The following is a 21,706-nucleotide window of genomic DNA, read 5'->3' as shown; positions in this document are numbered from 1 at the left end:
CTGGGAGCCAGTGTAGAACATGAGCCTCAGAATATTCTCCCCAAGGGGCAATGTTGAGGACTCCTGGGGTGGGGAGACTCAGCGTTTCAGCCTGCCAAACACAGAGCAGCTCACAAAAAAAGCCATACAAATGTGATGCCCACCGCTGGAAGGTAACCTTCATTCACTATGATGGCGGGAGGTCCTAGGGAAGTGGGCAGGCCACTGGTGGTATATGCTGCAGGATCCTAAGTGAAGCATCTGGGGTCCTCATGCCGCGGAGGAGGCATGCTCCTGTGGTCCTCCGTGGCAGGCCTTCAACACCCTCCCCCACCCCCCGCATGCAACCACCTAAAATTCTGCTCAGCCTCTCAGCCACTGTTGGTAAATGCCTTAATATTTTGAGGTATTCCCTCTTTGGACCTCCCTTTTCCCTTCTCAGGAATGTTAGTCCCCAAGTCATCACTGATGGTAACCCCTCAGTGTTTCCAACTTATATATTTTACATTTACATTTTATTCAGGTTTTCTAGTTGCTCTTAGTAAGAGAGTGTGTTTGGAATATGTTATCCTGCCATTGCCAGAAGCAGAAACCAATCAGCAAACAAAATACTTTATCCAGGACAGCAAAACTTGGGATTTTCACTTCCCATGTATCAGTAGATTAGCAACTGAAGCATTTGTAAATCTATTGATATATTGCCCACCATAAATGCTTAGTTTTTCTGCATCCTGTGAGATTTACTCTGCTGCTGGTAAGCCAGACATGGAATAACTCTTACTGGTCTGCTCTCACAAAGAACTTTGAACTGTAGGTTCTAGAAAATCCCCCCTCGTAGGGCTCAGATTCCTCTGAAACCCCTGGGTTCTAGCATCTGATTCTTAATTGGTAGTATTATGTCATTATCAGTGTATCAGTGTATGACTGATAAGTCATATACATGTTAGCTTTGTCTTTTCTCTGGTAAACTGAAGGCATCCATAGATTGTATTGTTAAAAACTGCTATTTTCAACTTTTATAATTTAGTACTGAAATAATACATGAACACTTCTCATTAATAGAAGACTCAAACAATACAAAATATAAAATAATGTAGATTAAAATAGATTAAAGTCCTGCTTCACTTATCTTCCTCATCCTCATCCCCATCCCAGCGATGCATTTGCATCTGTACCTATGTACACAGTGAAACAAAAATTTTATTTATTATCTATTTGGCTGTACCAAGTCTTAGTTGTGGGACTTCAATCTTCATTGCGGCATGCTGACTCTTAGTTGTGGCATGTGGTATCTAGTTCCCTGACCAGGGATCGCACTGGGGCTTCCTGCAGAGTCTGTGCCACTGGACCTCCAGGGAAGTTCTTATGTACACATTTTTAAACTTTAGGAATGAGGTTGTACCTCTTGCTTTTTTTCTTATAGCAAAAGTCTTCCTGTAAGATAGGTGTGGCAGAATTTTTCCAAAAATATCTACAACAATCTCTCCCACTTCACATATTCTTTAGAACTGGTAACTGCTTCAAATAAAAGACATAGCAGCAGTCACGCCAGGTCATAAAAGCCCATGAGACTTCTTTCTTGTTTTCATTGAACACTTGCTCTCAGCAGCTCCCTCTCGGGGGACTACTTTTTGGAATCCAGCTCAATAATATGGTGAATCTCCCATATACCTGTGCTGTCTCTACTCTTATTTGTGCTGTGATCATCACAAATTATATCATTTGACATCATGAGTTCAACAGTTTTATTATTGTTTATGTACTGGTATTATAATCAGATGGAGAAAAAAGAATTACAGACAAAAAAGACATTTATACTTTTACATTTACCTATGTAGTGACATTTACCAATACTCTTTATTTATGTGGGTTTGAGTTACTGTCTAGTGTCCTTTCATTTCAGCCTGAAGGACTGTTCAGTACTTCTTGTAGGGCAGGTCTTCTATAACAGATTTTCTGTTTGTTTTTTTTTCTGTGAATTTCTCAATTTTCCCTTCATTTTTGAAGGATAGATTTGCTGCCTACAGAATTCTTGATTGACATGCTTTTTTTATTTTTTAAGCACCTTGAATATGTCCTCTCATTGCTTTCTGGCCTCTGCAGTGTCTCATGCATTCAGATGCAACCATTCCAAGCCATGTCCTTGTAGTAATCATTATGCAATAATGGCCAATAATGGCCAGTGCAGCAGGTACCTGGCCTCTCCAACACTTCATTTTTGAAGTGCTTCATCAATAATTTCATTAGCTATGATGCTATTTCATGCCATGGATTCCTAGAATTCTGTTTCTGCCAAAAAAGCTCCACAGCACATTCAAGTACAAACCAGATCCCAAATACCCTCTTTCACAGTTTGTTTTCAAGGACCACTCCTGGTGCCAATTCTTTCCAGCCAGGAGACCAGTTTTAACAGAGATTTAATATAAAGTATTTTAAAGTAAGAACTAGGGAGTTGAAAAGGCTGCTGCTGCTAAGTCGCTTCAGTCGTATCCAACTCTGTGCGACCCCATAGACAGCAGCCCACCAGGCTTCCCCGTCCCTGGGATTCTCCAGGCAAGAATACTGAAGTGGGTTGCCATTTCCTTCACCAATGCATGAAAGTGAAAATCAAAGTGAAGTCACTCAGTCGTGTCCGACTCTTCACAACCCCATGGACTGCAGCCTACCAGGCTCCCCTGCCAATGGGATTTTCCAGGCAAGAGTACCGGAGTGGGGTGCCATTGCCTTCTCCAGAGGTAGTAATTGCAAGAAGCAGCAATCCTGTCTGTGGCTGAAGGTAAAAAGGCAAGATGTTAGGATTATTAAAATTTAAAGGTTTAGAAGAGAACCCAAAGAGCGAGGATTCACTTTGGGGAGGGGCATTTACTTGGCTGGTACTACAGCCTTCAACTCAGAGAATGAACCCCATGGAGCTGAGGCAGATTTTTGAGAGAAAAATGCCAGCTGGCTGGTACTGGTATTTCTGAGTGACCGTAGTAAGTCAGTGTGGAAAACTGCAGAATGGAGCCAAGTGCCTACTCCAGGGTGACGGGCCATTGCTGAAGTGACACTGACAGGAACAGGAAGGAAACAGGAAGCAGCAAGTCAGTCTCCTCGATCATTCCAGTTTCCCTCTAAGACCCTCTATAGGCAGAGCTTAACTAGTAGCTCAAGACAGTAAAGCGTCCGCCTGCAAGGCAGGAGACCCAAGTTCAATCCCTGGGTCAGGAAGATCCCCTGGAGAAGGAAATGGCAACCCACTCCATTGTCCTTGCCTGGAGAATCCCATGGACAAAGGAGCCTGGTGGGCTACAGTCCATGGGGTCACAAAGAATTGGACACAACTGAGCAACTAACACACACACACACAACTGAGAACCAGATGGCATGCAAAAAATGCAGTGTGCAGAGTTCCAGCCCTAACATCATGTAGGATGAAAGGGTATGTTGAAGCTAAGAGACAACAGCTTCATAACTGGCACATTACCTCCTGATTTTTTTCCCCTATGATGATGAATCTATTTGGATTTTCTCCTTGAGTCTATTATGGCTATTTTATTTGCTGTTTCACTTTATATTTCTAAAGAACCATTCAGGATTACATTCATCTGCATGGAATAGAATACCTGAAATAAAAATGATCCAAAGATTATCTGAAAGTAGTCCAGATGTAGGTTGTTCGGGGATATAATGCTGTTATGAACTCGAGATTTTCCCATTTTGCTGCTCTGCAATTCTCCACAAATAGTTCCTCATCTTTATGGTCCAAGAATCCTGTTTGAACTCCAATCATCATGCCCATTTCCCAGCTAGTAGGAAGGAAAAAGGGAAGGGAAAAGACATGGCCACTTCCTCTAGGGGCATCGTCTGTAGCTGAATTATATGGTCACTCTTACAAGGGAGGCTGACAGATGTTCTATGAGCAGACATGTGTCCAGCTAAAAGTTGAGGAGTCTTAAGAACAAATCAGAAGAATCAATATTAGGGACTACTGTAGCTCTGCTACACAGGGATATTGTGCTAGGAATCTGCCCACTTTTTTGGAGGGGGGAGTTCAGAATTTTAATATGGTGCTCTTACCCTCTATGCCGTCAACTAGTCCATAGCCCCCCGTCATTTCTCCCCAATTTATACAGATGGTATACCCATTTTCTGCTTAATTGTGTAAGGGAAGTCAGTGGTGGCATAAATTGATAAAGGATAGAGAAGGTGCTCTTACAGAGCCCAATAAATTCATCTATTTTCAGCTTTATTCCTTAGCAGCATCCCTAAAATGAGCAGTCCTAACTTCTGAGACTTTCCTGGACCCTGGGGTCGATTTATTTCTCCTTGTTAGGTCTCTACTGTGCCACAAAATTAGAACAGAGAATGCTAAAACCAAGTCAGTTGGTCATCTGCTTTCCTTCTTCCAACAACTGAATATTTTTCATCTGCCATTAACTCTTCTCTTTGTGACTTTAAAAAAATATTAAAAAATATTCACTTTTGGCTGTCCCGAGTCTTTGTTGCTGCACATGGGCTTTCTCCACTTGCAGCAAGTGGGGGCTGCTCTCCAGTTGTGGTGCACAGGTTTCTCATTGCAGTGGCTTCTTCTGTTGTGGACATGGGCACACGGCAGTGTTGCTAAAGCAGGCAATGTGATGATGGTTGTTGAAACTTCCATTACCTTCTAGCAATTCAAATCTAACAAGAGACCTCAATTCAGAGCTCTTAGTTCCCCATGAACATATCCTTCCTTGCCAGGCAAAAATAATAGCCACTATTCATGTGATTATGTGACAAGTACTACATCAAGTACCTCAATTTTATTTAAATAGATCATTTCATTGTCAACTTCTCAACCACTTCATGAAATCGGCATCATCACAGTTCCTTCTTTTACAGATACAGAAAAGGCAGCTCAGAGATTGGATTATTTACCCAATCACACAGCTCATAGACAAGCGTGACATCTTCATCCAAGATTGTTTCAGGAAGGCATGCAGTTTTGATGCAGAGGGCTTACAAACCATATTTTTTCTGGTGTGATTTGTTTCTTGTGGCATTTGAGTGGTAGATTATAGAAAGCCCTTGAAAGTGAACTCTCCAACTTGCTAGTACCTCTAATGTCTTTGTTTTGCACTCACCTCACTCTTGATTCAGAGAAGGCAATAGCACCCCACTCCAGTACTCTTGCCTGGAAAATCCCATGGATGCAGGAGTCTGGTGGGCTGCAGCCCATGGGGTCACGAAGAGTCAGACATGGCTGAGCGACTTCACTTTCACTTTTCACTTTCATGCATTGGAGAAGGAAATGCCAACCCACTCATGTTCTTGCTTGGAGAATCCCAGGGGGAGCCTGGTGGGCTGCCATCTATGGGGTTGCAGAGTCGGACACGACTAAAGTGACTTAGCAGCAGCACTCTTCATTATCTACTCTGTTCCACAGGCATGAATTTTGGCACCGTCCTGCTCACCTCCATAACCTTAAACTCAGCAAAGCATCTCTGTTGACTGACAGACTCTAATCCTGGTCCCATCAGTAACAGCAACCCTAACTACTGAAGAGAAATCTCGGGTTAATCTTATCAAATTCATATAATAGAGTTAATTCTATATGTAAACTTCCCCATAAGCTCATTTTTTTATACACTCCAGTATTCTAATCCAGGAAACACCAGACTTATTCCTTCACATATTCAACTAAAATTTAATGCTTACTACCAAATACTATCAAATACAGAGTATGTAGTGGTGAATGAGGGGAAGGCAGATTAAGTTAAAGGATTATACAGCACCCTTCAGGCAAAGGCAAAAATCTTAAAACTACACTTGCATTTAAACACTACCCTGTGTTAAGAGATGCTGCTGCTGCTAAGTCACTTCAGTCGTGTCTGACTCTGTGCAACCCCATAGATCAGGCTCCGCCGTCCCTGGGATTCTCTTGGCAAGAACACTGGAGTGGGTTGCCATTTCCTTCTCCAATGCATGAAAGTGAAGTTGCTCAGTCGTGTCTGACTCTTCAGAACCCCATGAACTGCAGCACACCAGGCTCCTCCGTCCATTGGATTTTCCAGGCAAGAGTACTGGAGTGGGGTGCCATTGCCTTCTCCGTAAGAGATGCTGATGGCTTCAATTCAGGTAATGGCTTTGGAGAGAAGTGATCTTATAATTGGAATGGGCAGTATTTGATCTGTTAGATGTGAGAAGGAAAGAGAAGGGACCTGAAGCTTTCTGGAGAGGGTAGATGGCATTTTTTGAATGTGCACAGGTTTGGATGGGAGTTTGAAGTATAGGTGAGTCAAACGAAAGCAAACATTATCTGGAGATAATTGTCTTCTGAGGGCACATGCCTTTTTGATGGCATTTTAAACACGAAGGCAAAACAGGACCAGGAAAAGGACAGAGTTTTCAACAACTCCAGCACTCAAAGGTTATTGACAACAACCAGTGCAAGTCATTGCTCTTCTTCTTACATTAGTAAGGAGTTCATGAAATTTTATTCAATATCAAGGGTACAGGCAAGAAGCAAATTTCACAGTTAAACACAGAAATAATTCAGCAATGTAATTACTGGCTTGAACGGCTGTACTTGAGGTTGTTCAGAGTGTCAAGAACTATCTGGATTATCAGCTATCCCGTTTTCTCCATTCTTCAGCTATTTGCCATGCCAGGATCCATTAGTCCTAACTAGAATGGAAATAAAGTGTACTTACAGAGATAATATTTTATTCTTAAGATGCCAGAGAATGTAGAACACCTTTCTGTATAGAGTATTCTTCAGTCTGTATTTCCCCAATGTTTACCTCTAAGTCAACTTGAAGCACAGCCTTCAAGTTCAGCTTTAAAAAAAATGGTTTAAACTATTTTCATCCTAAGGTATTTTAAAATGGTTATTACACTGACTGGAAATTCCCTGAAACAACTCAATTATTTGATAACTTTGTAGCACCCCAAATTCATTATACATATTGAATGCATAGTTCGCAGACCTACACTAATACAACTATAAACATTCTAATTGTATCACAGTTTAATGAGATATTGGTCCCTCTCGATAGTCTACAAAGCAAAGGACTAAACAGATTTGTTGCCACTGTCTCCTCTAGGGCACTAAAGTAGGCACAAGCAGTTGAAGCCTTTACTTGAAGGGTAATTAATAACTTGACAGAAACTGACTGTTATTTGTAAAATATTCTCACCCTTTTTTCAATTCATTAAGAGGTGAAATTATAATCTTGGAATAAAGATAAAAGGATTTTAAGTGCATTGGAAAATTAAAACGACTGGATTTGGTATGGCGGCTAATAGCCATAGTTATATAGAAAGAAAAAAAAGGAGAGAGGGAAAGGGAGTTTGGAAATCTTTCTGACCCAAACCAAATTTCATACAATTATGCAAGAATGTGTTTAAGTACAAATCCACAGCAATTCAAGTTTTTTAGACAGAGGCCAATTATAAATTCATTATTTTGAAGTCAAAAGTACTTATTTTCTAGATTCTGCTTATATAAAGCCATCTAAAAACATATTTCTTAATAATTATATGTGAAACCATTAGGCCTCAGTAGGCTGGTGAATAGACATACTCTTTATCAATACTAGAGCACTAATATTTTATATGAAAGATCACAGCAAGGCAGTTTACTAGAATTGTCACAGAAATGCAATAGCCTATTTAACATGGCACCTGTAAATAGCATTGGAGGAAATTTTTACAAAGGTAATTCAGTAGTCTAGGTATTAATAAAGTACACTAAAACTTTGGCATCTATGTTACATTTTCAACCAGCCAATAATAGTTCTACCAGTTCCTGCAAGCAGCTTACTTGGATATGACTGTAGACTCACTGGTAAAATTTCAATGCCATTTATCAATGTATTATAACCTACTTTAATTATTAGATCATTCACCTAGGATTTTAACAATTTTTTATAGATGAGAAGGAACCTGAACAATTCTAATTATGAATACATTTCTAAATCAAGCAAGAATCTATCAAGACGTCCAAAGCCAATGGGCAATGATTTGTCTCATGCCTGTGGCTGGAAGGATGTAAAGCACAGCTGTTAAACGATGCTGACTGGCAGAAAACAAAGGTCTGCTATTTTCTACTAACTGGCAGAAAACAATACTGCTTCAGGATTTGGACACACATAAAGATATGTCTGCCAATGCAAACGTCTGCCACTAGGTGGTCCTCCCTTAGAAAAATACATTAGAGTGTGATTTCTCAAATGGGGGTGGTGTCACCCCCCCAAACAGGGCCCCCAAACCCCTCTTACTCTTTTCATGTAAAAAGCAGATAGAATACACATACAGCATATTTGTGATACTAAAATTCATTGGGGGAATTCCCCGGTGGTCCAGTGGTTAGGACTCCATGTTTTCAATGCTGAGGGCACAGGTTCAAACCCTGGTTGGGGAACTGAGATCCTGCAAGCCAAGTAGTGTGGCCAAAAAAAAAATTCACTGGTGCACTGTTCAAGTTTAAAACGCTTTAGGGATAGGGTTGATGAGAAAAAAAACCTTAAAAACATTGAATTGGAAATAAATCTCACCCCACCATTACTATGCTGTGTTAAAATAGCCTGTGGCATTTGCAATTTTCTTAAGAATATAATAAATGTCTCTAGGACAATACTCCCAGAATAATTAAGATTAAGAAATTTAATCAGCTCTAAGCACACATTTAATTATGGTATCTAAGAGGAGACTTATCCTTAGAAACTGACACCAAGTTAGGAAAATCAATGAACATTTATCGGATCATGATTACAAGTACAATCTTAACATCTATATTTACATATCTGAGGTTGGCACTGGCAGCTGAGACTCAAAATTGCCACTTAAAATTCAGAATGAAAATATGCTAAGTCTTTTTAGAAAGCATTCCCTTACTTTATACTGTCATAGGTGACATCCACTTACTGTTAATATTGCAGTAAGTAAACACTACTTTGTCATTATGAAGGAGAAAACTGATCAGACAGAGATCATAATGTAGTTTTCTGGAAAACTACACACACTTTCACTATACACAGTATATAATAAACAAGGTACACTCTGTACTGCAGTAACATGCAATGGTTTGGCTGTAGAAATGTTAATGTAATTTCTGCTACATCAGAATTCTGTGAAGTTGGGAGTCATAAGGATGAAAAGAGCAATTGTTTAATGGTTACACAGTAGATACATCTGACGCATAACATACAGTTACCACTAGGTATCAGCATGGAATTTACAAAAAAAAAAAAAAAAAAAAAGACTGACCTATATAAACCTAAGTGTAAGGATGGACTTTATTTTTTTAAAAAAAGTCTTTTGAGTACTACAAATTACAAAGTAAAAGCAGATCACTATGTAGAAACCTAGTGAATACATTTTGCCTGTGCATGAAAGCTTTATCAAAAGTCATTCATTTAACAATTTCACCCCCTTCACAACGGTATCAATTATAATGCTCTTCTTCATAAGGTTATACCTGTATTTCAAACTATATCACATGTTATTCCCTTAAGATAAACTTCTAAACACAAATTCTTGGCTCATAAGAATGGCACCTTTGAAAAAGGCAATTCCCACTCAAGTCTCTCGTGGCATTATTCCAAGCTTGTTTCTTTCACCAGTCAAAAAACTTTCAAAGTGTTCACTTTCAACATGAAATCTTTCCAGCAAAAAGCGTGGCCACACTTTGTTTTCTAATGACTACATATAAAGACAGGTAGCAGCAAGAAAAGATGGAAATTAAAAAGGCAGCCATTAAAATAAATGGATCAACTGTATAGAAGAGATATTTGGCTCATGGCAATTTAAGAAACTGGCAACTAGGTTAACAGCCAGATAGCTGAGTCATAAATGAACCTGTGAAGAGAATGAAGCTGGTCCACTATGACCAAGTAGCAACACATCATTATCACCACACTTCTCTCTCTACAACAAATACGCTAAGCCAACAGGCAATATGGAGTTATATTTGGAGTCCCAATTAGAACATGCTGATCTTTCTTCTTTCAACAATTTTCTGGGTTTAGTACAGTCATTTGCTTTACTCGCACTATTTCTGGTCCTCTCTCACGAATCTAAGTTCAGGATAAGTGTAAAATACTTTAAATGGCAAGGCTTTTTCCAAGGTATGTTTGAAAATGGCTTTGTGAAAAGAATATTCATTTGTTTTGTGTGGAAAGAAACAAACTGAATGCAGAAGTTTTTCAATGGGAAAAAGCTTAATTTTTTTCTTCCTATTACCTTTGCCACATACAATTTCCCAAATACCCTACTTTCAAGTTTGTTCTCCATGGCTTCATTTTAGGGAATGAAAATCAGAGAGCAGACAATTAAGCTCAAGTACATCTGGGGCTAAAAATGCCAAGAAAATGTTCACATGGAAGCAATGGTCCAAATACTCAAGATTCATGTTAATGAATTCAATTACTGTATATGATAGTTTTCATTGATGAGCAGGGCTTTGGGCATATCAAATTATCACACAAATCATTGCCTTCTGAGACACTGGATACTTTTACAGTTTAATTTGCAAACAGAATTTTTATAACAAATTACTTTTAACCAAATCATATCTTGAAAACTGTTTATATAGAAAACCCAGGGAATAAAGTGAACTGTTCATTGTGGAAGGCCTTAAATTACATTATTACAGTAGAAAATACAGGAGGTAGAAGATAACTGAAAAGACTAATGCAACATCAGATTCAAATCTATAGCTCCTGTAGCTACCTAAAACATGGTTTTAGAAACTAAATCCAACATTTCCAGTAACCATAGAAACAGTTAAAATAAAATTTGCCATGAAAGCCCTTATATCATGCTTGATATAGGGAGGTAGGAAGATGTAAGAACCAGGACACATGAGACATGACATTTTATCTACAACTCCTGTTTGCTTTACTGAGGGTGTAGTTTCAAAATTCAGTCACCTTCTTCAGCTTCAGACTCAGATTCTAGAAAAGGGGAAAAGTGCAATCAAGCATTACATAATATCAGAAAATAAAAGTTCCATTTATAACTTTACTTAAAGTTTTTTATTAATAATGATCTACTCATATGAGGAGGATATCCAAAAGTATGCATCTGTAAATCTCAAAATTCATAAATATTTGGACTTCCCTGGTGGCTCAGATGATAAACCTGCAATGCAGGAGACCCAGGTTCAGTCCCAGGGTTGGGAAGATCCCCCGGAGGGCATGGCAACCCAACTCCAGTATTCTTGCCTGGAGAATTCCATGCACAGAGGAGTCTGGGAAGCTACAGCCCAGGGGGCTCCAGAGTTGGACATGAGTGATTGACTAATACACACATTCTCAAAATTTTCAATTTTCCTAAGAACTTTAGTATTATGGCCAAGTCATCAAAATGCTTGAAGTCTAGTTTTTCTCCCCTGCCTTAAAGTAAATGCGTTTTTGGAGGTGTGTCATGAATGAACAAAAATCTGTACTTTAGGTACAAAATGGTATCTGAATGAAGGATGACATGTATGGACATATTCTTGTCCACATTAAAATAAGTTCTCAGGCTTTACCAAACAGACTGCACAAATGAAAAGACTTACCCTCTTCAGCATTTTTGAGCCACTCTACAAACTTTTTCATTTGCTCAAGGAAGACACTCTTCCCCTTGGCAACGTGTGCATCTTTATACCATTTCAGAATGGGTTCTTCACTCAGAACTTCAGCTGTAAAGAAGAGAGAGCACACTTTACATCTGTGGAGTATTCATACAGTACTTCCGTAACTGAGGCAGAGTCAGAAACTCCCTAAGGTGCACATGCCTTCAGAGCATTTTTGTTTTTACTGAAATGTGGAGTAAAATCAATTATTTTTGTTGCTTACAAAATAAATCTGTGTTCAACACTCAGCTAGTTTCTTCAACAAATTAATTTTTAAAAGAAAAGTAGAAAAGATGAAATGAGAACCATGCACTAATAAACTTTATCAACTTGAAGAGTGATTCTCTCAACTGAAGGCAACCTGATCCCCTAGGGACATCAGACAATGTTTACAGACGTTGCTGGTTGTTGCGCTGGGGAGATGTGCTACTGGTACCTGTTGGCTGATGCCAGGGATGCTGTTAAACACTCTATAATGCATGGGACAGTCATCTACAAAACAGCTTTCTGGCCCAAAACAGTAGTGTCAAGGTTGAGAAATCTTGTGATAAATGATTAGGGGTATTTGATAGGTAATTAAAAAGATTATTTTACATGTGGTACTGTGATTTTACTTAAAAGTCCACTGTTTTATTGATAAAATTACAAGTTATTTATAAACTTTTCCAGAATTAAATGAGGATTTTAAAGACTTATTTCTAAACAATCTGGAGGAAGTAAGTGGAGGTATAGATACTTTAAGGAAATCTAACCACAAGTTGATAATCACCAAAGCACAGGGCGCTTAAAAAAAAAAATTGGGGGGATGCAGACAGGCCTCTAGGTTTAAAATATGGGAACCAAGAAAATCTTTTGTCTGGGGAAGAGGACTGCAGCAGGTGAAGTCTGAGGCTCATCAAGAAGGCTTTAGAGATGTTTTAATAATAATGCACTAAAAATGTATCCAATTGTATCAGACAACTCAGCCCTACGATTAGAGTGAAATACTTTAGGGTGCTGATGTTCAGAGAACTACTTGTTAGAATTATTTTGAGTTTTCTAGGCTTTGCAATAAACATATTAACAAAATTCAAAATTTAAATTACCTTTATAAAAAAGCACCACTATTTTCTGGAAGGCTTTCATGAAATGAATGTTGTCATAGCAGTACTCCTGAATCTTCAGTAACAGAGTCAGCTCAGACTGACCTTGAGTTGTAAAGGCAGCAAGTAGAGGGCTGTATTGCTTTTAAAGGGAAAGGAGAAAAGATTCAGTCATTCAGTACAATGCTGTACTGAATTTGTACATGCAGTACAAACTCCTAAAAGACAGATCACAACTCATCTTTTACAATCATTATATATTCTATTTAGTGGAAGTTTTTTTTTTTTTTTTAAGGCAGAAAAATCTCTTAAGCATTTAAATCAAAGAGGCAATACTAAACCAAGAATTCCAGATAACTGCGACTACAATCTTAATATTTTCAAGGGAAAAAAGAGAAACCTCCTATTTTTCAATATTCTTTCAAAAGCAAACACCAAATTACAAGTTTAAGCTACTTTTAAAACATGTATTTGTTTTTATCCTGTGAGCAACAGAAAGCCCAAGTTAAGACTTTTTAAAAGGTTATCACCAATATTTAACATGTTATTTGTCTACTTACTGGTGGTTTACCTCCAGAAACCATAGGATATGATAAATCCTTTTGGAAAAAGTACACTGACTGTGCACTTACCCCACTTACAAAAGTAATGTTTTATCAGGCACAGTTCTAATACCTTCAAGTGCTTGATGGCTTGCTCTGCTACAAGCTCCTCTTTTTTGTTCCATTCCACAGTGCTCATTACGCTGGACCATACTATTCCAATGACAACGGGTTCTGGGATGTTGTTTTTTTTCATTTCTTCCTTGACATACAAAATTATCTGCAAAATAATCCAAATTTCGTACAGAAGTATGATATTTAGTACAGAACTAAGTTTGATACTATACATATCAAACTTACAAAAAAGCACCAAGATGTTTCCATGCAACTAGCAATGACCGGGAGACCACATACAACCACACAACTTTTAAAACTAGAAGGTATAGACTTCTACTTCTACACCTTATTTTACACATAGGCAAAGCACCTAAGAAAAGCCCATGACGAAAACAGAAAGGTCTGTCTATTGGCCTGCACCCTACAAAATCCCCAACTATTTGGATCTGGGGGCACATGTAAGGCACCAAATATGAAAAAGACTGAGGCAAAGCCTCAGCATAACATTCTACAGCTATTATTAAAACTCACTCTGGTAAAATACTTACATCCTTAAATGGATCACCACGGGACATCTGTTCTTGAAGTTCTTTCTGGAGTTCCTTACGAGCTCCTATGGTTTGCTGATTCCGAACATATTCTGAAAGCTCCTTCAAGCCTGCCTCAGTAAAATACTTTGTGAAGTGTTCAACGCTTTGTTTATTGGCAGGAAAAAGTTCCTGAAATGAGAATTTAATCTGGTTAAATGGTTTTCAAATCATTAAAAAGAAAAAAAAAAACAAAAAAACACTTTCCCTCTTCTCACAGATTAAAAATGGGAGAGCTGCCGGCACATTTTCCTTAAGTGTTGTCAAGAAAGTGAAGAATGAAAAGTCACAAACCATCAGTCTGTTATCCATGCTCACTTTCCGAAGACTTGCAGCTACTGCATTGATATCTTTTTCATTTATCCATGATTTAAAGAGCTTTACAGCAAAAGCTGCTGAAACCCCTGTAGAAAAACAGAGCTTATTTAACAGAAGTACTTTCTTGGATTTCAATGACTTTGTCTCCCCATGTCCTCTCTCTGAAGGTCCAGCACACAGGATTATTCACTTTATTCCCAAACCTCCCTCTGCCACTGTTGACCAACCCATTTCAATTTCTCTATTCTGCCACTTCTAGTTGTGTACTGTTAGTCAAGTTAGATTTTTCTGATGTGTAAAATGAGAGTGACAACTCTTATATTTGACAGAGTTGTTCTGAGAATTACATTGAGGCATGTTAAATAGTAATCAAAGTAAAAAAAACAAGTTAGCTTTTCAGTTACTGTACAGAACAATTTAACTACGGATATCATAAAAGGGAACTTGTTTTTCTTTTCAGCTTGCCATTTCCCCCATTTTCTCTATTCAAAATGTTCCTAAGTTTCCCAATTGGAATTAATCTCTTTGGGTTTCCACAGCATTTCTATTTTTACTTTACAATCAATCACATTTTGTCTAGACCCTGGATATTTGGTGTGTGTCTAAATGCTAAAGTTATACATTAAATGACTGAATTAAAATGAACCAATTAAATTCAAGGATACTAGTTAAAAAAACTATCACTATCACACAAGTCAAATCTACACAAACTATATCCTAACTTTTATATCAGTTCATCTTTTATGCTCTTATCTACACCACTCTCAGCCAACTAGAGATTATCCATTTATGAAAGGTTGATTACCTTCTTTAACCAAATTCTCATTGTAAAGGCTATTAAGAATGGATGCATTAAGTGTTCCATTAGCCAGAAGAACACCAGTCAACATAGCCAGCTTGTTCCTTTCCGACTCTGAAAAACCCTTTAAGAACAGCAGCAGCTATAAAGGTAAATAGTCAAGGGTTAAAAGAGCAACTGTATTATATAAAAAGAAGCAGTAAAGCATATTATATTGGTTAAAACTATGGGCTCTGAGGTCTCATCACTCAAGTTTATATCTGTTATAATACTCACTAGCTGAATAATCTTAGGCAAGACACTTAACCTCTGGTGCAGTCTCCTCTCGTCCACATGTAAATGTGTAAAATAAAACTTGCTTCACAGGGCTTTTGAGAGTACTGAATGAGTTAATATTAACTTTATCAAATTTTCTGTGCACCGATATGTACACTATCTGACTCTGACAGCAAGCATGGTAAATTTCTCTTTGTCAAGGTATTTAGCTCTGATCTGTTACTCTGACTTTTGAACAAACTCCACTTGGATTTTTACCACTTTGCCACTTGTTTGAACACAGAACTAAGAAACAGTGTGCAGCAAATTAAACTACATGATATACTCCAAACTTCATTTCAAAGACAGCCCACCTAAATATCTAAAATTATCTCAAAACCATGGCAGAATTAGGATTTAACACCCCCTTCTTTGGCCCCAACCTTTTTTCCACAAAGGATATTGCTGCTCATACCTTTTTAACTTCATCTTCAAAACCTTTCTCCAGGTATTTGTAGCGCCTGATTAACTTGTTAAAAACCTATAAGAATTAATAAAGGAACTGAATAACTTCATATGTAAAAATGTCAGATACCCAAAAGATCTAAATCAGGGAAACTAAGACCTCTCCACAGTATCTCTAGAACAGCAAAGAAATGAACCTTTCATTAGATGTTTAATCAGCTTAGGAAGTCTTGTCCTTTCTGAAATCCTATAATATACCAATAATGTTAACACTTTAATTACCAGCCCCAATAGACTTTTATTGCCAAAGTATCAAAGCACAAATTAATTCCTGCTCAAATACAAGTCATTTACCTATCTGTAGGATATTAACAGATCATAAAATATAGTTCTACTTTCTGAATGACAAAGACAACAACCCCTAGGTTAGATGCACTTGTATGAACTTTCAAATGAGATTTTTTTTCCTTAAAAAAAAAAAAAAGGATTAATTCTAGAAAAACAAACAAGAAAAGGAAAAGTAATTCAATTTTTTTCTTCAATGCATTTTGAAGTTTCCAAATCATACTGTACACCAAGTACACCTCTAAACTTTCAGCTCAAATTCCTTCAACTTTCTGCCACCAACCTCTTAAAAGCAGACTATTCCTTAAACATTAGCCAGATGGATAACAGCTAACTGAATTATGTAAAGTTTAATTCACCTGAGCAAATGCTTGCATGGTCTCTAGGTCTTCTTGTGCTGCAAACACACAGACATCTGTACGCATCATGTCATCTGCCAGTGTACCACCTGGGGCTAAAGTATATTTTACAAAAAAATTGTAATGTCATTCATTTAAAATTAATTATTATTTCAACCTTTCTGATTTCACAGTTCCACCACTGAGCAACTGTTTGACTACATGCAAGCTATGGAAGCCTCTCTAAGCCTCCATTCTGCATGTACACAAGTAAGAGTTCTCATTCCAGCAGCCTGGTGTGAGGTTCAATACAATGTTACTGTGAAAACATTTTGGAACACTTTAGGGAGCCATGGAAATGAAATTACCAGCATCAATTGAGGATATATAACTAAGCAGCACATTCTGTTAAGATATCCTGAGCTGCTGAGAGTGAGGGCAGGAGTAAATTAGCAGGGCTATGAGTAGAAATATAATGCGAGCCACATAATGTAATTCTAAATCTCCTAGCAGCCACATTAAAAATAAGAAGTGAAATTAATTTTGATATATTTTAACCCAACACATCAAAAATATTACCATTTTAGTATTCAAAGTGTTATTAAGATGTCTTATTCTATTTAACATTGTCTTCAAAATCCAATGTGTATTTGAACCTCTCAATTTGTACTTGGCACATTCTAAGTGATAGTGGCTAATATATAGAAGAGTGCAGAATCAGGCTTCAGTTACTTGTTGTCCAATTGCTAAGTTGTGTCCATCTCTGCCATCCTATGGACTCAGGTATAGTACTGTCCTGAATTGGCTCCAGGACTCTAGTGGACACCAAAATCTGTCAATACTCAAGTCCCTTATATAAAAGGGAATGTGCGTGCTTAGTCACTCAGTTGTGTCTGACTCTTTGTGAACCAACTGACTGTAACCCGCCAGGATCCTTTCTCCCTGGGGATTCTCCAGGCCAGAATACTGGAGTGGGTTGCCATGCCCTCCTCCAGGGAATCTTCCCAACCCAGGGATCAAACCCAGGTCTCCTGCATTGCAGGCAGATTCTTTACTACCTGAGCCACCAGGGAAGCCCATGAATACTGGAGTGGGTAGGCTATCCCTTCTCCAGGGGATCTCCCCAACCCAGGAATTGAACCAGGGTTACCAGGGGCATAGTAGTTGTATACAACCTGCATTTATCCTTCTGTATATTTTAATGGTCTCTAGGTTGTATGTAATATCAAATACAATGTAAATGCATGCTGAAAAACAGTTGCTGGATATGGAAAATGCAAGTTTTGCTTTTTGGAACTTTCTGCTCCTCCCCGGAAAATTTTTGATCCACAGTTGGGTTGAATCCATGGATGTGGAACCTTGGATATAGAGGGTTGTCTGTATAAAGTATTTGGTAAGACAGAACAAGAGATACGGATTTCTTCATTAACTGAGAGTATGCAAACACAAGTTGGAAAAATCACCTATGACAGATGTTTTGGGACTTATGTATCAGACTGAAAAGTCTTCCCCAAATGTTATGATTCTGTTATGGATTTCAAATATAAAGCTATACACAGCAAGGCAATCTGCAAATTTACTATAATTTGAGAAGAAAAAAAAAAAGTGAAAATCCTAAGGGGGTTAGAAAAAAAGAAAACAAACACAAACAAAGCCATCCTGATTTGATATGTCTGTCAAATAGTTCATATGCTGGGTTTTACATAATCTCCATACAACACTCTTCCCACAAGACCCAGACACTTACCCAGCATTCCGCCAGCCACCAGAATGTCAAAGAGTGTTTCTGCATATCGTCGGTAATCAAGTTTTGCTCCAGAAGCATCAAGAAACTTTGCTACTGCTTCCAAATCAGTACCAGTTTCAGTTAAGCCTTGAATAATGCAGTCTTGAAACTGAGTAGGGTCAAACCTCTCTTTTTCATCTGGAGGGAAAACCCCAAAACATTTAAGTTTTAAAAGGGCATGAAACCACTGCCTTATGAAGCTGCAACTACTGAGTAAGTTAACCACATTCATTACCATTTCACTTATTTCAATATCTGGAAAAAACAAACACTATTTAATTGCCTAAGACCTGTAACACAAGCAAACACAACAGGAGACTAAACACATATCCTTTGCAAGTTGCACCTCTCCGAGTGCAGGGCAGGACTGCCTATCACAAGAAGTGTATGGCTTCTCTCTATTTTTTCACACAGGTCTCCTAAGTGACCTAAAATGAGCTGGTGTGTTCCTACTGCTAGGCGACAATTTCCACCTGGAATGTATGAAATTCAGGATATCTTCCATACTTCAGGTAAACTTTATTCCTGAGTGAAATTTTGTCTAAGTAGGGACACCTCTTGATTTTCTTTAAATGACCATAACACTTTCTACTTAAAAAGAAAAAAAAAAACACTCTAATACTTATTAAGATAATTTTTAGAAAGTACATTTTTTGAGTATCCAATACATGACATGGAGCAGTTATGAGTAGGGACTCTGGATTTAAACTGCCTGATTTAAACTGAGATCAGCACTTTGCTATCTGAAGTTGAGCAACTTGGTGCATTCTTCATGTCTGAATGTTCCTGAGGTAAATGGTGATTAAGAGTAGGATCCATCTCATGAAGTTGTTCTGAATATGAAATGACTTAAATAAAATAGAAAGCACACTGAACAGTGCCTTGGGTATATACCCAGCCTTTACTGTGCTGCTGTCACACACTCCCGGGTAGCCTTTGATCTCCCTACCTTGGTTAGATGATGTCTTAATTTCTACATAGCACTAGGGTGACCAAAGTTTGCCTGGGACTTTCCTTGTTTGCAACACTGAAAGGCCTATGTCCTGGGAACTCTATTCAGTCCCAGGCAAATAAGGATCCAATTATTAAGAATTAAGAGACCATGAGTAATCTCAACCTGCAACTGGGGAAGTGACATATCTTCCTGATACTAACAACAATACTGAAACTACTAGATAATATATTATACCAGATAACATATACAGGCTTTTCCATGATAGAATTGTTCTGGTTCCCAACTATTCTTCCTCTTGAGAAAATTTACTGGCCTAAAACTTAATGAATCTTCAAAGACTAGAATCAAAACACTCGTTCCCTGCTGTAAGGCGGCAGGCTACAATTAGAAATTATAAAAAGATTCTGTAATATACATCTCAAAGTGTCTGCCACTCAGGGTTGAAAAACATAATTTATAACCAGTAGCCAACCCAGTTCTTTATTTCCTAAAAGTTTCCTGTAAGATAAGGTCAATATGTACTTTTGAGCAATAACATTGAAAAGTTTAGGAGTAAAACATTAAAGCTAAGACAAAATATATCTGAGACCACGTCTCATTTAACTTTGTATCGGGAGCTGCTACAGTATTCAATATTCGCCAAAGTATCTAATAAAATACAAGTAGTTAATGCAATTCTTGTGCTTTAAAACAAAAACCTAAGTCTGTGAGGAAATAGTTTCAAAAGACAGTGCAATGTGAACTCTGCTCCGTAATTAACTTCCATGGGTTAAAGTCTGATTTTTCTCTCACAAATGTTCACATAGCTTGGATGAAACTAGTAATCACATTAGGAGTTCTCCTTTTATAAACTGACCTTTTCTCTCAAGCTAAATCTTGCTTAAATGAAATTTAGCAAGTGAAAATGAAGCCCTGAAGTCCATACTTTTTTTTGTTTAGAGTCACTGTATGTTCACAATAAAGACCATTAGTAGCCTGCTTAGATATATCTATGTTGATATCACAAATCTTAAAGACAGTAGAAACAGTAAGGGTATATCTGAAATGGCAGTCAACTACAAATTCAAGCTCCTTTCTGGTAGTTTCCCTTTAAGTTTTAATACTAAGCAATAGCCTGCCAGAGGAACCAAGATATAAGTTATTCTGGAGGTCTGAAGAGAAGATATTAAAATATAAATATTTACCTCTTTTTCTGGTTTTAAAACGCTGGCCTGATAGCGTTGGCTTTTGCTGCTTTTGATTATTCATAAAAGACACCCTAAGGGGGGAAAATAAGGCCTTAAAAATATCAGTGCCATAACATCCATTTTAAAAACAAACCATCAAACCTTGGCCTAGTCACGGATAAACTACATAGAACATACACTTTCAGCCTAGCAATAGACCTGGGACGGGCACAAAGAATTACCTTTGCTTGATTAAATGTAAGTTCAAAACCTGCATTTCTCCCTACAAAAACCTCTTTAAAGATGAAATGTGAAGGCCACTTTTAAATGACTTCACAGCGCCACTGCGACTAGTGGCAAACCACCCATCATAAGCAGTCTCCTCGTTCCTGTTTAAATTCGCCTTCATCTTCCACTACTCTGAGCACCACAGAGGGCTAACAGAAACGACCACCGTAATCAGCAGGTATCCAAAACATGTATGTCAACTTAAAGACGCTATCAGAAGGCTAATCCCTTCATCCGAGGGCAGCATCACCCTACCCTCAAGTCGTGCCCGGGACCGTAGCGGTTGTTTGCACCACTCCAGCCGGCAAAAAGTGGGTGAGAGCGGGCCTAGCCTCCTCCGCCCCATCCCTTACAAGGCAAGCCTCATGCTCGGGCACGTGTCTCCCCATTCAACCCTTCCCGGGCCTCCAGCCCAGCGACGGATAATCCACACCCCGCCCAAGGGCTACTCCTCGCCCGCAGCCCCTTCTCCACTGACCCCGTGGTCGGCGGTGGCGGCCGCCGCAACGAGCGGACCAAAGGCGCCGAGGCGCTTCGCGCCGGAGGCCCCGCCGCCCCGTACATCCGCCCGCCCTCCAGCGAAAGCAGCGGCGGTGGAGGCGGCCGCAGTGGTGGTGGCGGCCCCTCCGCCCCGCCCGCCGGAACCCCCCACGCGTACATCACCCAACAGAGGCCGCGGCGGCTTTGTTACCCAGGCCGGACAGGGCTGGACGAGGGCCTGCCTCGCCCACTGCCTCCGTCCGTGGAGCCGCGGGGCACACCGCGCCCCGCGTTCCGCCCCGGGCAGCCGCCTCTCGATCTCGCCGCTGGAGCAGCGGCTCCGACCCCTGAATCCAACCTCGAGATCTGGTCCGGCTTCATGCGGCGGCCTTCGCCCGGGCCTATCCAAATCCGGCCGCAAAGGACTCACCGGCTCCCTCACCCTCTACCCAACAACTAGGGCCCGCAATCTCGGCCCGAGATGAGCAAGCCCCGCGTCTCACCGAATTTAAGGCGATGAGAAAAGAGCCAGAAACCCCGGAGGTGGCAGCAACTGCGGCGGTGTCTCCTCTGCTACCGGAACTAACGCGAGGAGGAGGAGGAGGGAAGAGGTGCCACCC

The 21,706-nt window shown here is 39.2% G+C and overlaps 2 protein-coding genes across 3 annotated transcripts in view; both read right to left on the bottom strand.

Moving 5' to 3' along the window:
- Positions 1-7,164: 7,164 nt before the first annotated feature.
- Positions 7,165-21,656, bottom strand: BZW1 (basic leucine zipper and W2 domains 1). 2 transcript variants are annotated; one of them, XM_068969566.1, is made up of 12 exons: positions 21,590-21,656; positions 20,337-20,410; positions 18,159-18,335; positions 16,433-16,527; positions 15,739-15,804; positions 15,015-15,150; positions 14,186-14,295; positions 13,853-14,023; positions 13,321-13,467; positions 12,649-12,787; positions 11,507-11,629; positions 7,165-10,898 (listed from the first exon to the last, which is right to left on the bottom strand). In XM_068969566.1, exons 2-12 carry the CDS (start codon positions 20,398-20,400, stop codon positions 10,867-10,869), a joined length of 1,260 nt encoding a protein of 419 aa, XP_068825667.1. In that variant the 5' UTR covers positions 20,401-20,410; positions 21,590-21,656; the 3' UTR covers positions 7,165-10,866. The 2 variants fall into 2 exon arrangements, with proteins under 2 accessions (XP_068825667.1, XP_068825666.1); XM_068969565.1 differs by lacking the exon at positions 21,590-21,656 and adding an exon at positions 21,085-21,170.
- Positions 21,294-21,706, bottom strand: part of LOC138076312 (aldehyde oxidase 2) — a 112,207-nt gene continuing 111,794 nt past the window's right edge. Inside the window, exon 36 of the mRNA XM_068968470.1 lies at positions 21,294-21,487. Coding sequence (XP_068824571.1) covers positions 21,294-21,487 — 194 coding nt within the window. The remainder of the gene's footprint in view (positions 21,488-21,706) is intronic.

Source organism: Capricornis sumatraensis, chromosome 3, assembly GCF_032405125.1.
Source record: "Capricornis sumatraensis isolate serow.1 chromosome 3, serow.2, whole genome shotgun sequence".
NCBI lineage: Eukaryota > Metazoa > Chordata > Mammalia > Artiodactyla > Bovidae > Capricornis > Capricornis sumatraensis.
The sequence above is the reverse complement of the archived record's forward strand: the minus strand, read 5'-3'. Positions and strand labels throughout refer to the sequence as shown.